Consider the following 13,462-nt stretch of genomic DNA (forward strand, 5'->3'; position numbering starts at 1 on the left):
TACCAGGCTTGTTCACAACACCATGTCATGTAAAACATTTTTTTCTGTTTAACAATGTAATATAGGGTTACAGGAAATGTTATTGTAGTTTAAAAATAATGACACAATTATCGTAAATTTTGAACTTTATTTGTACATGTACAATATTGTTAAAAGTAGGGCTACTGCCGACTTAAAAGGCAATATGGTGTTTCGCCATGTAGTGGCGCTTGACTTACTACAGCCCCCAGAAGCTAAAAGCGCATTAAGTCAAGGGCAGAATACATGTAAATGGTGTTTACACAAGAAATGCCCAGATTTTGGGGTTGGTCCACCCAAAGCGCGTAACTGCCTTCATGGCGCGTAAATCATAGACTGAAGTCAAGGGGAGAATATGCGTCGGCTGAAAAGTGCGTAACTGAACACTTTTTTTGACTTACGCGCATGGGAGAATACCCCTTAAGGTGAGTAACTGCGTCTTCCTCGATTAATATAAGTTGTTATACAAATAATAACCAAGAGTGAATTCTATGCGGTCGTAAACATTGTTTTTGTTCTTTTGTTCAGCTGTAGTTTTGATGATTATTTTCAAACAACATACAGTGTAATTCTCTAAACAATTAAAAATCATGGGCAAGGACATACTGATTGTGGATAAATACTTTAGAATGAGTAGAAGCTGTATTATTTGGACAACGCAATATCAGCAAGAGACTGTTCATGTGATAATGCATCCCTGCACAAAAGCCTCCAATCAACGACGGCAAGTCTACATGACATCCGCTGTTGCTATGAATGAAAATAAATAAACATCACCAAATAAATTGATTAAATGAAAACATGGAAACTCTCATTTTTGAACAACACAAAAACGCACCCGCTAGGCTTTTAACAAAGCAATGAGGTCCACGCCGACCGATTCCCAACGTCTTAATAGCAATCAGCGGAATTGCACAAACAGCTTGTGATTACAAGCTGCGGTTGGTAGACTGGGAAAAGCTAGCAGCTGCTGTGACAGAGCCTTTTGTCTCTGATTAGTCCTTGGGTGAGGTTTGTTTCATTCTTGGGAGGGGAGGGAGGTGAAGAGGTTAAACGGGTCAAGAAAACACGAGTCGAAGGCAGACCACGAAAGCCGCTGCTGTGTCCGAGCTGATAGGTCTTGTGCAACAGCATTCTGAGGGCCGTAACACAACAAAGATGTTACAGAGTTCAGGCTTTCCTGTGCTGCTGCTCATGCTCTCCCTGGTTGGACCCGAGCCAAGCAGTCCAGTCTGGTTTCTGACCGTTGGACAGAGTTGCCGCACGCCGCGCCGCTGCAGCACAGAGACTGAGAGAACCTGTTAAAAATACTCACGAAAACAGCATCGCCTGCATCATCTATGTTTCACTATGACTATCATTATTATTGTCAACATTGTTTTATTTGCAGTTTTTTCTCATTTTTTTTTTTGGTAACACAAATGACATCAATTAAGGTTTGCGGTCGCAGGAGGGGACCGTGATGTCCAGCAGCTCCGTGACGCTCAAGGGAGGTTGCGGTGGCTGCAAGCTCCTGCTTGTGGTCGTCAGAACAGATGCTGAAATACTGGGAGGAGCCCCGAGACACCAGGGGGATGTGTCCAAGAGCGCACAGCGAAACCCTTTGCGTCCCTCTGGATATCGCTGGAGGTCCCTGCCGCCACTGGGTGTCTGTTCAGGGGCCGCTCGGACCCTACTGCTGGTGCTGCTTCAGGCTGGAAGAGAATAAAGAGTAGGTCAGTGTCTCTCGGTCACAGCTAACTCTGCTTCGGGTCAGTGTCTCTGCCAGTCACTGAGGTGCCGCTTCAAGCTGGAAGAGAATGGTGTCAGTCAGTCTCTCCCTCAGTCACAGCTACTTTGAGGGAGGGTACAGAGTCAATCTGTGATCTCTGCAGCAAGGCAGTTTTGTTCACCAGATTAAACTCAGTTTGGTGTTTTAATTCTGCAAAGAACAATGAATCAGACAGTCCAGCTTTGAAAGCCTTTGAGGATCAGGTAGGTTGTTGTAACTCAGGTTTTTCATTTTTATTCTGAGAAATGTAACGCTCTATTTTATTCTGAGAAACATGCCACTTTATGCAAGGCCATGCAGAGTCCTAAAATGAATATCTGTGTACTCTGGATATTGATTAAACACATGTTGGTTAAATGAAATGTGAATGAAATGAAATGTGTATTGAAGCATATTGAGTAAATGTTTTTGGTGTCAGTTTGATTCATTGCTCCATCATTTCACTGCTTACTGTACATTGAACCTTGGCATGTGACAAATAAAAACTTTGAAATTTGAACTTTCAACTTTGACGATCTGTGTGTGGCCATGATACACTCTGAGAGTGAGTGAATTTGGTTACTGCTATGGTGTTACTGTACATCACTCTGCGGTCAGAGAGGTGACCCAATCACAGGCAGCGAGGTGGTTTAATGTGTCGAATACTGAACCTGACGAAGGTCGAGAAATAAAACCGGAACCAGAATGCACCACCAGTAGGACCTTGGGTTCTCCACAATTATGCAAAATCACCAAGACACAACAGAGAGACGCTGGCCACATTTAAGGAGGGGAAACTTCCATCAATGGAAATAGGCCTTTCCAAATGGAATTGGACAGTTTCCACTTGCGAAGAATGTACTGCACATCACACAAGCGTGAAAGTGCCTGGGTCGAACAGAGAACACCCTTCAATTGTTTTAACTAGTAAAACATGGGGGAGGGGTGTGTATATTGACATTTATCTACAATAAGTAGGAAACACACAGTAAGTAATTGTAGATCACCCTGTCACTGCCTGCGTATGGTGGCCAACCTCCTGAGTGCCCATGCAATAACTCTGCTGTTGCGCAAAGACGCGCATGTAAAAATTCACTCGGCTTTCCTTTTTTGGAATGGCTGGCAGCTTGACCACGGTACGATCCGCGTGCCATCAAGAGAGATGGTGCTTATGCCGCCAGCAAAACATTGCTACATTTGCTAGCAGGATATGGTGACTCCAAAGTCACTGCTGTGTTTTGGTTATTGCATTGCACTGTGCGTACATAATGAATTTATTACTGACAGGGTGTCTGTCTTAATGTTTTGAACAGTTGTTGCATTGTCTTTCTTAAAAGCACTGCAGTGTTAACAGAAGGGGGAAAGCGGTTAAGAAAAATGATGACAAACAGGGACAAAAATGAAAAACAAACTGCAGGGAGAAATACAAACGCCTCCTAAACAGAAGGAACTGGCCGTTTTGCAAAAAGGACTGTGAAAATTAGCAGCCTGACACATGTGATGCTTAACATGTCGTGAGGCACAAGACACAGCCAAACATGGTTGGTTGATATTACACCATGTTTGCTTAGCACCTTACCCGTATTTGCTGAGGTGATTCGGCTCAAGCACCTTACCCATGGGTACAACGGGAGCAGCCTCGAGTGGAATCAAACCCGCAGCCCTTTGGGTTACGAGCTGTTGCTATGCCACACTGCTGGCGCTCAGAATACAGAGCATGGCCTACACTGGACACAGTGTGAAAGCACCAGACACATTCAGCAGACTGATTCTGACGCATTGATGCATGGATATACAGACCCTGATAAGTGTGAAAACATTACTGTTGTGACTTGTTGCAGAGAAAGAGCTCACATCAGTGGATTTTCAGGTTATGGGATCTAATGCACAATCAACAGAGAAACGTCACCAGCAGTTCAGACTGTAGCCCCAGACTGGAGGACGCATTAAGAGGTCTAAGGATGAGCAATACTGGAAGGTAGCATCCTCAAGGAATAGAAAAAGACAAGCTTTGAATGGAAGGCTCAGGTATTTTTGTTTATCCATCAACAGTGCAACAGTCTCTCTTGAACCAGGACATACCAGGACACGATATCCTATGTTAGGAAGAACAAGGAAACAAGTTAGGAAGATGTTAGGAAGAACAAGGAAACAAGACTAAAAAGGACGAAATATTCACAAACATAATTTTCTCATGCATTAAATTAGTCAAACACAAAAACTGACCTGAGACTTTTGCACATCAGTACCATCATCCTAGGCATCTGAGCTATTATACCAGTGCTTATTATACATATATTAATACAAATAACATATTATTAATGCTTTATAAACCACTGTGAATGTATTTTGCATGTTTTATGAAGATAATACCCAGGTAATAGTTTACCAATGTAAGGAATAAGAGCTGAAAAGAGCAAAAGCCATGTTATACGGCAATTCTATTTCCATTATGAGTCAAAATTCCTTTAAAATCGGGTTCTGCAATTACAAGGGTTTACATCATTTCCCAAAAATAAGGAAGCTTTAACATGAAAAGTAAAACTACTATAAGAGATTGGAGTCTTTTGTAAATTGCAGCATTTGTGGCGACTTATCACACCCAGCATGATAACTAAATGATTGCAGTGCCAATTTCCCATCAATCTCCTATTTTTGCAAAAGCAATACAGCTTTACAGACGTGCGAAGGAAACCCTGCAGTTTAAAGGGACCGATAAGAGCAAGGAGCCAATCCCTGAAGCAGCATGCACGCGTACAGTCGCTCTCCTCCGGTCTGAGCTCTCCATCAATGCCTGAGCACGGGCAGCTTTTTGAAAACCAAATCGATGAGGTGAAGATGGAGGGGTGCTGTGTGCACCCCTTGGCAGCCAATGCGATCGGTCTTGCCTCGTCTCTCCCACCCCCACCCCACATCCGTTGCTGTTTAGCGCCTGCGGAGCTGACAGGCCCGACCAGAAAAGACCACGCCGCTCGATGGGCCCTGACAAGAGAACAAACGACCAGCCTGGTAGTTTTAGAGGAATTGATATTGTATTGATAACTGGGGGTTACCGGAGCAAACTGCATCTGCTGGGGGGTGAGGACTGGTTGCTCGGACAAAGTTGGGGGGGGTGGGAGGGAGAGAGGGAGGTGGCCGTGACTGGGCTCAGGGTCACCCTTGCTGGAATTGAGTTTTATCTCTGCAAAAAAGTGAAATGCAGAAAGGCTTCAACCTGGCAAGACTCCAGCTATTGCTCCACATACAAAGAGAGGCAGGAAAAAGGTGCAGTCAGTGCGTCAGGGATGGATAAAAAACACTCTCTCCCTGAGTTCAGCCAACTGCCATCCAGGCCTGTGTCAGTTTTGCCTGTCAGTTTAAAGGCCAGCCTTTCTGACGCTGGCTCTGCACACGTGCTCCGGTTTAGCCTCTCAGGAGCTCCACCTCCTGCCAATTGCATCTCAGCCTGTGTTGTAACAGTGTCAACTAGTGGGGTGGACAGCCCACATTTGACAGGCGGAGCTTGGTGTCAATGCTGGCTCCTCCACCTTAACTCTCGAAAAACTGTCTGAAAAGCTCGACCACCCACTGCAGCCTCCATGAACAACATAAAAACCCAGGAACATAAGAGCCTCGTGCCAAGAGCCAAGAGCTTTGAGCATATGAACAAGGAACAGCGTAGCTAGAAAACCTGCCTCTCCTGGGAGGTAGCTTTACAGCACAGGTATTCACTGAGGGGGAGAAGTGTGCACGGGAGCAGGCGGATCAGTCACGCGGCCCCTTGCAGAGAGCTGGCGATCGAGGCTGGGTCACCTTGGCAACCGCGGACATCGAGCAGCTCACTGTGGGTCCCTCCCTCCTCTGGGCTGAGGCTTGGACTCAAAACGAGAGGCGGGGAGTCTTTAGAGGCAGGAAATTGGCTGGCTCCATTCCCCGCGCTGTCCTGGGGGGGAGGGTTCATAAAATTCATGGGCCGTCTGCCCGCCAGGCCCTGTTGATATGCAATAAATGCAGACCTCGGGATTCAATCAATTTGACGGAAATGCCAATTTTTATGGACTGCGCTCTGGAAGGCACCTTGACCTCACTGCCTCTCTCCAGTACTTGTCACAGGGCGCTGTTGGCACAGCATTGTTTTGTTTTTGAAGGGGAGGGGAATTATAATTAATGGTTGAACGAGGAAGGCCTCCTGCTGCAGAGTACTGTTTAGTCAGAACTGGCCCAGGACTGTGAATAGCTGGGGAGGAAAATAATAAATGCTACTGGATGATAATGGATGAGCACAATTCAATTAACCTTTATTGAGGAATAAGTAGTTTGGTTGAGGGGCAAAGATAATGCTACGTCAATACTTTCTGCGAAGGAGTCCTTGGCCTTATTCTGAAATACATACAGTCTTTAAATTGTAAATATTCGTAGCTGAGAGGAAACAAACAGTTCCCGCTTGCCCGAAGTGATGTTCTTCGGGTTTATTTCATTGGGAAAGTGTACACTTCATTTCTTGATACAGTCAGCAATCTGGCCTCTGATTGAAGCCACAGGCAGGCTTACAGGGTGTGCAGGGGGGGTCTCACTGGACCCACAGCGCGGTCTTTATGTTTGTGGTTGTGAGCTCCCGAAACAGTGAGCCACACTCAGCTCCACTGCGCTGTCTACAGACCTGTGAATGCCTCATTGCCCTACCAGTGCGCTGAAGAGCTCTACTTTTATTACAATAACAGCCTGCATCAAATTCAGTCATTTTCTTCTGTTTCAGTGCCTGTGCTCACCTGAAGCTTGCTGCACTTAGTAGATGCGCCCGGCTCCTGTTCTATTGGTTTATGTGCTTAAGTTGTTTATTTCTGTTTATTTCCCGAGTATTAAACGGACGCTGAAAATGACTCTGCGAGAAAGGTATGGTCGTTGGGTTGGCGAAGACGGCGGGTGCCACGCAGGCTGCCTGCTCCTGCTGCGAGAGCTGTCCTGCCTGCTACTGCCAGTGACACAGGGAGGGAGCTGACTGCCCTTTCAACGCCCCCCCCCCCAGAATCACTTCCTGACCCAAACCTCCATGAGTCATGGTAACCTTGGCAACCACCCCAATGCCTGTGCTGTATGTGAAGGGGAGAGGGGGATGATTTTCTGAGACGAGACAAGGATGGGGGGGGGGGGGGGGGGCTGTTTGTCGCGTGCCCCTCTGAAGGTCACACTCCTTTGTTCTGTAGGAGCCGCTGATGCTGGCACTGTGTGATTGGGGACAGTGGGAGGGGATCACCACGCCCTCTGCTCTGTTGGAATGTCCGTGAGCAGCGGAGCTCTCTCTCCCCCAACGCGGTGGTGTGGGCCACGCTCCTCTTCTGATTATAGCGATCGGCAGACAGGAGTCCCAAACCGACATTACACCTCAACCACACTGTAGCTGAGGCAAGTCAGCAATGGCCAATCCATCGTGTTGGGCATGCTGTATATATTTCTGCAGGAGTACTGTACATTACTGCTTGAGCATGCATGTGCCATGTGGTGTAATGGATACAGCACTAGACTTCACCCCACAGGGTCCTAGGTTTGAACCCCATTTCCAGGCACACCTGCTATTTTAGCAGGCCACTTTGCTTGCTTCAGTATAAATCATTTACAGCATTTAAAATTGTCAACTGCCCTGTGTGTTATGTAATAAAGTCATCGTACTGTGCAATGAATAAAATGTGAATAAAGTCTCGTTCCGTTAGTTTGGCCATACCAGGATCAAGGTGTACATGCGGGTGGCCGAGCGTAATCAGTGAGAGTGGCCCTGGATGGGGGAGGTGGCTTGCTGTCTACAGCCGAACTGGCTGTGAATGTTAACAGTGGCACTCTGACCATTCTCAATTTGTACACAGCTGTGGCTGTTTAACAGACATCTATGCAACATAATTAAACAAGCAGCTGAGCAGGGAGAGAGCCAAGAGTGACAGTCCGTGTGATTGGAGAGGGCTTCCAACTCAATTCTCTTTTGTCTGTGGGCCTCGCTCCCGCTTGCTGTAAGAGAGCATGTTGCTGTCCCCTGATCGGTCCCAGTGCCCCATGTGACACATACGGCTAGGAAATTACAGGTAGCAGCAGCTTGCAGGTAGGAAAGCAGCTATACATATCTGTTCTAAGCACGTGACAAGCAACCTCTTCTTCATTTTTCTTTCCTGCGCTATTCCATCCTGATCAAAGTTTTGCTGAATCTTTCAGCGCCTGTCTGTTTTCGTGGGTAAACTACTTTCTGTGGGGACACGGTTATGAGTCATGAGGCATTAGACTGCCACCAGAGGCTCAATGTCTTAGGCTAAGTCGGAGGAATCTGTGTTTACAGTAAAATGCCTTCATGGGTGTTTGGAGCAGGGGACTAATCCAGGACAGCTGTCGGCAGGATGCTCGTCTCCCGGTAAATCTCTTTACGGGAGTCAGCGGGTTCCTGCTCGGCCCTTGGTGGAGCTGGCGGTATTACACCCAAAGCTGCTCACGCGTCCACCTGGCCTGCTCTTCATTATGGGGTTCATTCCACGGGAAAAAAGGCCAAACCCACTTACGCCCACTTTTCCATAGCCTTCGAGGCGATGCCACACAAGCAGTCGGGCTTTTCAGTCTGTGTGCAGTTATGAGCTCTGAGGAAAGAGGATTTCCTGTCTCTATGCACTTCATTACTTGCCTAGCGAACCCCCTTCCCCAGAGCAGCTTGCCTGGCTTACATCTTGTCCATTATTGCAGTTCGATACTTACTGATGCGATATAGGTACCATACTCAACAACATCTAACCAACAGACCTGCCCTGTTTCTTAAATGTACCTGTTTGGCTGCCCTATGCCTCTTACATGGAAAGTAAACAGTCAGTAGTTGCCTATACATCATCTATACATAAACCTCTAGCCCCCTTCCAAGAAGTAATGCACAACAGCATCATGGATGATGTTTCAGAATAAACAGAAATGGGCAAAAAAGGAGAACAAATCAAAGAATAGCGGTCACTGTTTTTTGGACACCAGGACTCTGTGTTTGACTTCACAGTTCAGTTATTAAGGGGTGCAAACCGCACAGTTAGTTTTTATGAGAAAAGCCACATTGCCGAGTGCTAAATAAATAGCTCCTGTGTTTCCCCTGGTGGGGCTGGAAGTTGTTTTCTGCTAAATATTTAAACCCCATCCGATCGATGGACTCACAAACCCGCCGGACGCGTGGGATGTTAGCGACTGTGCCCGGCCCTTCGCTTCCCCGTGTGTCGGGGAACAGTCACTGGCTCTGATGGAGGTGCTATATTGAGGGCCCATGTACCCGTCGCCTGTCCCCACCTGGACAGCTGACCCCCTGGATGCCGTCCTGAGGTCCCCCCTCCCCTTTTCATAATAAGAGGACGCCTGGGAGAGGCCTCCGAGGTGATTATTTAGGTAGGGCGAGGGCGACGAGCCAGAACCTCCCGTCTTGTTCCGGGCAGCCCTGGGGGGATCGATATGACAGCGAGGAGATCCAAACGGGGGCAGCGGGGGCTTAGATTACACCACTTCTATTTAATCGATGGACGCTGCTCCTTAAACTCCTGCCGCGCTGTGCCTCCCTGCCTCTCTCCCCGGGCCGGGAGGGGAGTCCGCGGCCGTCCCGCCCTCTCTCTCTCTCTTCCTCTCTCTCTCACCGCCTCTCACTGTCCTCCAGCATCCACAAAGCTACTAATTACATAACCGCCTGTTTCATATATGAAAGGCAGCAGTGTGGCCTAGCGGTAGGGAGAAATGCTCTTAACTCATAGGCTGCTGGTTCAGCTCCCCAGTGGGACCCTGCTGGTGTACTCTTGGGCAGGGTACTTAACCCAGATTGCCTCAGTAAAATATCCAGTTTACAAACAGATGAAATGCTTCCAAAGAGTTCCTCTGGGTATGAGCATCTGCTAAGCACATGTAACGTGATAATGAAAGCAAGGCTTTAATTAGCACGCTTTTCTCTGGTGCAAGGGGTGCTCTTTCTCCTTGGGAATCTGACATGGTGGTTAGAGGGTCAAGGCTCGTCACTTTGCAGCCTTAACGTGGGATTCGGCTGTTGTGGTGTCGTGTCTGTCTGCCCAGCACGTGCTCAGACGCCGTTCCTTCCCGTGTCCGCACTCTTACAGCGGGTCCTCTGAATGCGCGATCCCTTCTCGCTCCTCTGTACCTGTTAAATTGCCCCTCCCGCCCAGCGCCCTCCTCCCCCCAATCTTAACAATTTGCAGTAAAGCACTCCATTGTCAGCAGTTCTGTGCCTCCTGGCCGTGCTAAATCACCTCCTTATCCGTGCGGGCGCAGTCCAGCCGCGGCCTCGCAGTAAACACCCTTCAGAGCGCTGACAGGTAAACAGAGCACAGGTCGGAGCCTCGGCTTCTCCGCGAGCTGATCTACCAGCCGCTGGAAACTCTTCACCCCCCCCCCACCCCCCGTGCTGGAGATAGCGGCACCTAATCGCGCGGGGCCAGGCTCTGTCTCCCGGGAGTCAGCGTTGAGATAAGAGCCAGTGGCTCTTCGGCGGCAGAGGAGGGGCCGGCTGTCCTGTGTGGGGGAAGAAGGAGCCAGCCGGCGATTTTAGCGCTCTGGAGTGTCATCGACCGGGCTAAGGGGGGCCGGGGGGGGGGGGGGAGCAGGAATCGGTCCAAATTGGAGTTGTGGGTGTACGCGAGGGAGGGTGCACTCTGGCCAGTGAGAGCGTGGGTTTGGGACGTAGGCGCGCTGACTGAGAGAGAGAGAGCTGGAATCAGGGGTGACTCAGTGATGAGAGGGAGGAGAGAGGCCCTGGCAGAGGCCTCTGCTGGATGTTAGGCGCAGCGATGGCGGGAGGCCTGGTGGCTCAGGCTGGGGGTCGAGGGAGTGATGGGAGCCCAGGGGGTTGGGGGGGCACCGGGGGAGGTTGGGTGATCTTCCCGGCGGCAGCCCTCAGCCGGTTCTGGCTAGACGTCAGCGAGCGCAGCTAACATATTTTGTCAGCGTGGCCCCGAATGAACCCGTGCCGCTTAGCTCACAGGTCAGGGTGGGGGGGGGGGGGGGGATCAGCGCGTGCCGGCCTCCTCTCCGTCACCGCGGAGACGCTGCTCCTGCTGTGGACAGGAAAGGCCAGTGCACACGATTAGCTGAGGGGCAGGAGGAGTGGGGGCGAGTGTGTGTGTGTGTGTGTGTGGGGAGGGGGGGTGCTATAAATAAACCATTGGCTGCCTCTGCAGGTTCCTCGCCTCTTGTGATCGGAGCGTACGACCTGCCGGGCACACTCTGGAGATGGGGCTGCTGGGAAGGGCCTTCCATTTCATATAAGTTGCCAGCCTTGGGACCTGGACCCGTAACAGCAGCTTTGCTGGCTCTTATCCACAAGCTGGGTTTTTAATCTGAATGGTTTCAGTAAACATCCAGCTGTATGAATCGATCATTTGTAAGCTGAAATGCATGAATGCTGTTTGGAAAAATGAATCCCGTAATAAAAAGACCAGTCCCTACGCTCCAGGTGGACTTTTTGCACTCATCTGCTCTCTGTCTTCTACCTGAGACTGAGCGGGTTCACGAGATCTCATGACATCTCACCTGTTCGTCTTTGTACCCAGCCCTGTGGTGAGAGTAATGACATTAACTGTGCACACTCATGTGTGATAGGGACAACGGAACATCCAGCACCCTGGTACCCACAGCCATTAAATTACCCCAAGCAGGAATCTGGGAGCGCTCAGATGCATAAGTGGACAGAAGGGAGCACAGCGCTCTGTTGTAATCCTGCACCTGCATGAAAAGTCTTACCGTACCCCTTGTTTCTGAGTGGAAAACAGATAATTGTATTTGCAGCTGATCGGCTCTCGTTGCTGTCCTTCACGGAGCGGTAAGCCCAACACTGCTGATGCGAAAAAATAAAAAATAACAGCACGCACAGCCAGGCAAACTGCAGTCTCTGCAGGGGGACTGGCAGCTCCTTCTAACGCAGTGTAAAACAGAGAGACGAGCGCAAACTGCCAAATTCACCCAGGCTAAAAATATTTAAAAACAATACGCTACCACCCTGTCCCAGACAGGCTACAATGATGCGCATGGCCAATCGACGGTGAGTCATTCCTAAAGGAGGACCACCTGACTTTACACAGTGGGAGGGGCAGGAGTGGGGGAATCAAAGGTCACAGTGTCTGTTCAGTGTTCTGAAGTTGGAGTTAAAGTTTTTATACTCTAAAATAAAGGATTTAACTCTGATCGTTTTAATCATCATTAAGGACACGGCCTAAACCGCTGTCATAGCCGAATAAAACTCATAACGTCTTTAAGGCCTTAATTTAGGCCGCCGTCATTACACTTCCAAGCCTTTAAGAATCAATTCCATTCTTCACATTAGGAAAAGTTCCCAGAAGCCTGGACTTTGCCAGTGCTTTATTTAAGTGGGCATAAAATGGCTCATTCTCTGAAGAGCCCCCCCCCCCCCCCCCCCCGAGCGTGCGTTAAACTGCATTAATAACGTTAAAGAGAGAACGCTATAAACCCAAGTCTACAGCCATGGGGATTAAAATGGACCTCTCTCTGGTGCCACACTCGACGTTACGGACTCGTTTTGCGCTTCGCCTCGTTTCAGCATTTCATGCCCATGAATCGGGAGATCACGCAGCCCGTTGCTGGAGCTGGTGCGCAGATGTGGGCTGCCCAGGCCTCAGTAACGACCCGCACCCTTCACTGGGCAAAGCCGCGGTGGCGCTTCAGCTGCCTGACGGAGACACTCCTCTGGCCGCGGAAAACGTGTTGCCGGGCAACTTGAGCGGAGATGAGATCCGTGGGAGCGTATTTGTTTTGAAAGTATTTATAGTGGACCTACACGTCCCGCGCTCCGTCCCACGTTCCGCACGGCAGGCCGCTATCGCTGCGCCAATCGGCGTCAGTCTGAAAGACTGCCGCTTTCAGCGTGGTTCTTCACAGCAGAACTTAACACCTGCTTATCTCTGAGACTGTAATACACTTAGATAACCTTTCGGTTTTTCAGTTTAGAATTCACAGTGGTCTTTGACGGCGGACCACACGTGCTGGCTAATAAAGCTAAATGTTAAAAGGCCTGTAGAGTATTCTACTATGAGACAATACAGCCTGGGTGAAGGTGCTGATTGGATGTAACAACCTCTTCTAAACCCACTTTCAACACCCTACTCATTGACTGGGCTGTTCTTTTTTTACATCAACTGTATATCAAAACACTTTTTTTTCCAGAATAAATAAATAGAAATAAATAATAATAAATAGAAATAATTGAAAACAAATTTAAACTAATTTCTATCAATCAGTATATACACAGTAAACATAACTGTGAGGTAAAGTGCTCTGTTGTCACAGAACAGGCCTAAGTGGCTGTCAATATTTGTTAATTTGCTTGACTGCAACATTTAATAAAATACATCTCTTGGCTGCACCCACGATTACTTGGTTCACATAAAACACTTTAAAGCTTTTAAAGCAAATACTCATAAAGAATAACCTGGGGTACATCTACAGGTCTGTGGTTATGGGCCTGTGAAGCATCAAAGGTTTTGTGTTTAATGGCCAAACACATAAATCTGTGGTTTCATTGATTCCGACTGCGAGGAGGCGAGACAACACTCCCACACATAGACACAAAGACATACACACCTACACAGACACACACACACACACAAACAAACATATAAATCCTGCTAGCGACAGTGCTAAGTTTTGCCTCCGTTTCCTCACTGAGGAAGTCCTTTTTTAGCTTTATACCTCTTTACCTTT

General features: G+C 48.5%; 1 protein-coding gene across 3 annotated transcripts in view; it reads right to left on the reverse strand.

The window, feature by feature from the left end:
• Positions 1–892: 892 nt before the first annotated feature.
• The window catches only part of zgc:171482 (zinc finger protein), a 71,481-nt gene continuing 58,911 nt past the window's right edge, over positions 893–13,462 (reverse strand). For 2 of the 3 annotated variants that reach the window (XM_036547130.1, XM_036547131.1), the window contains one exon: positions 893–1,712. In XM_036547130.1, the coding sequence (XP_036403023.1) occupies positions 1,691–1,712 (22 nt within the window). In that variant the 3' untranslated portion in view covers positions 893–1,690. The remainder of the gene's footprint in view (positions 1,713–13,462) is intronic. The other variant, XM_036547132.1, reaches the window with a different exon arrangement.

Source organism: Megalops cyprinoides, chromosome 15 (assembly GCF_013368585.1).
Source record: "Megalops cyprinoides isolate fMegCyp1 chromosome 15, fMegCyp1.pri, whole genome shotgun sequence".
NCBI classification, from domain to species: Eukaryota; Metazoa; Chordata; class Actinopteri; order Elopiformes; family Megalopidae; genus Megalops; species Megalops cyprinoides.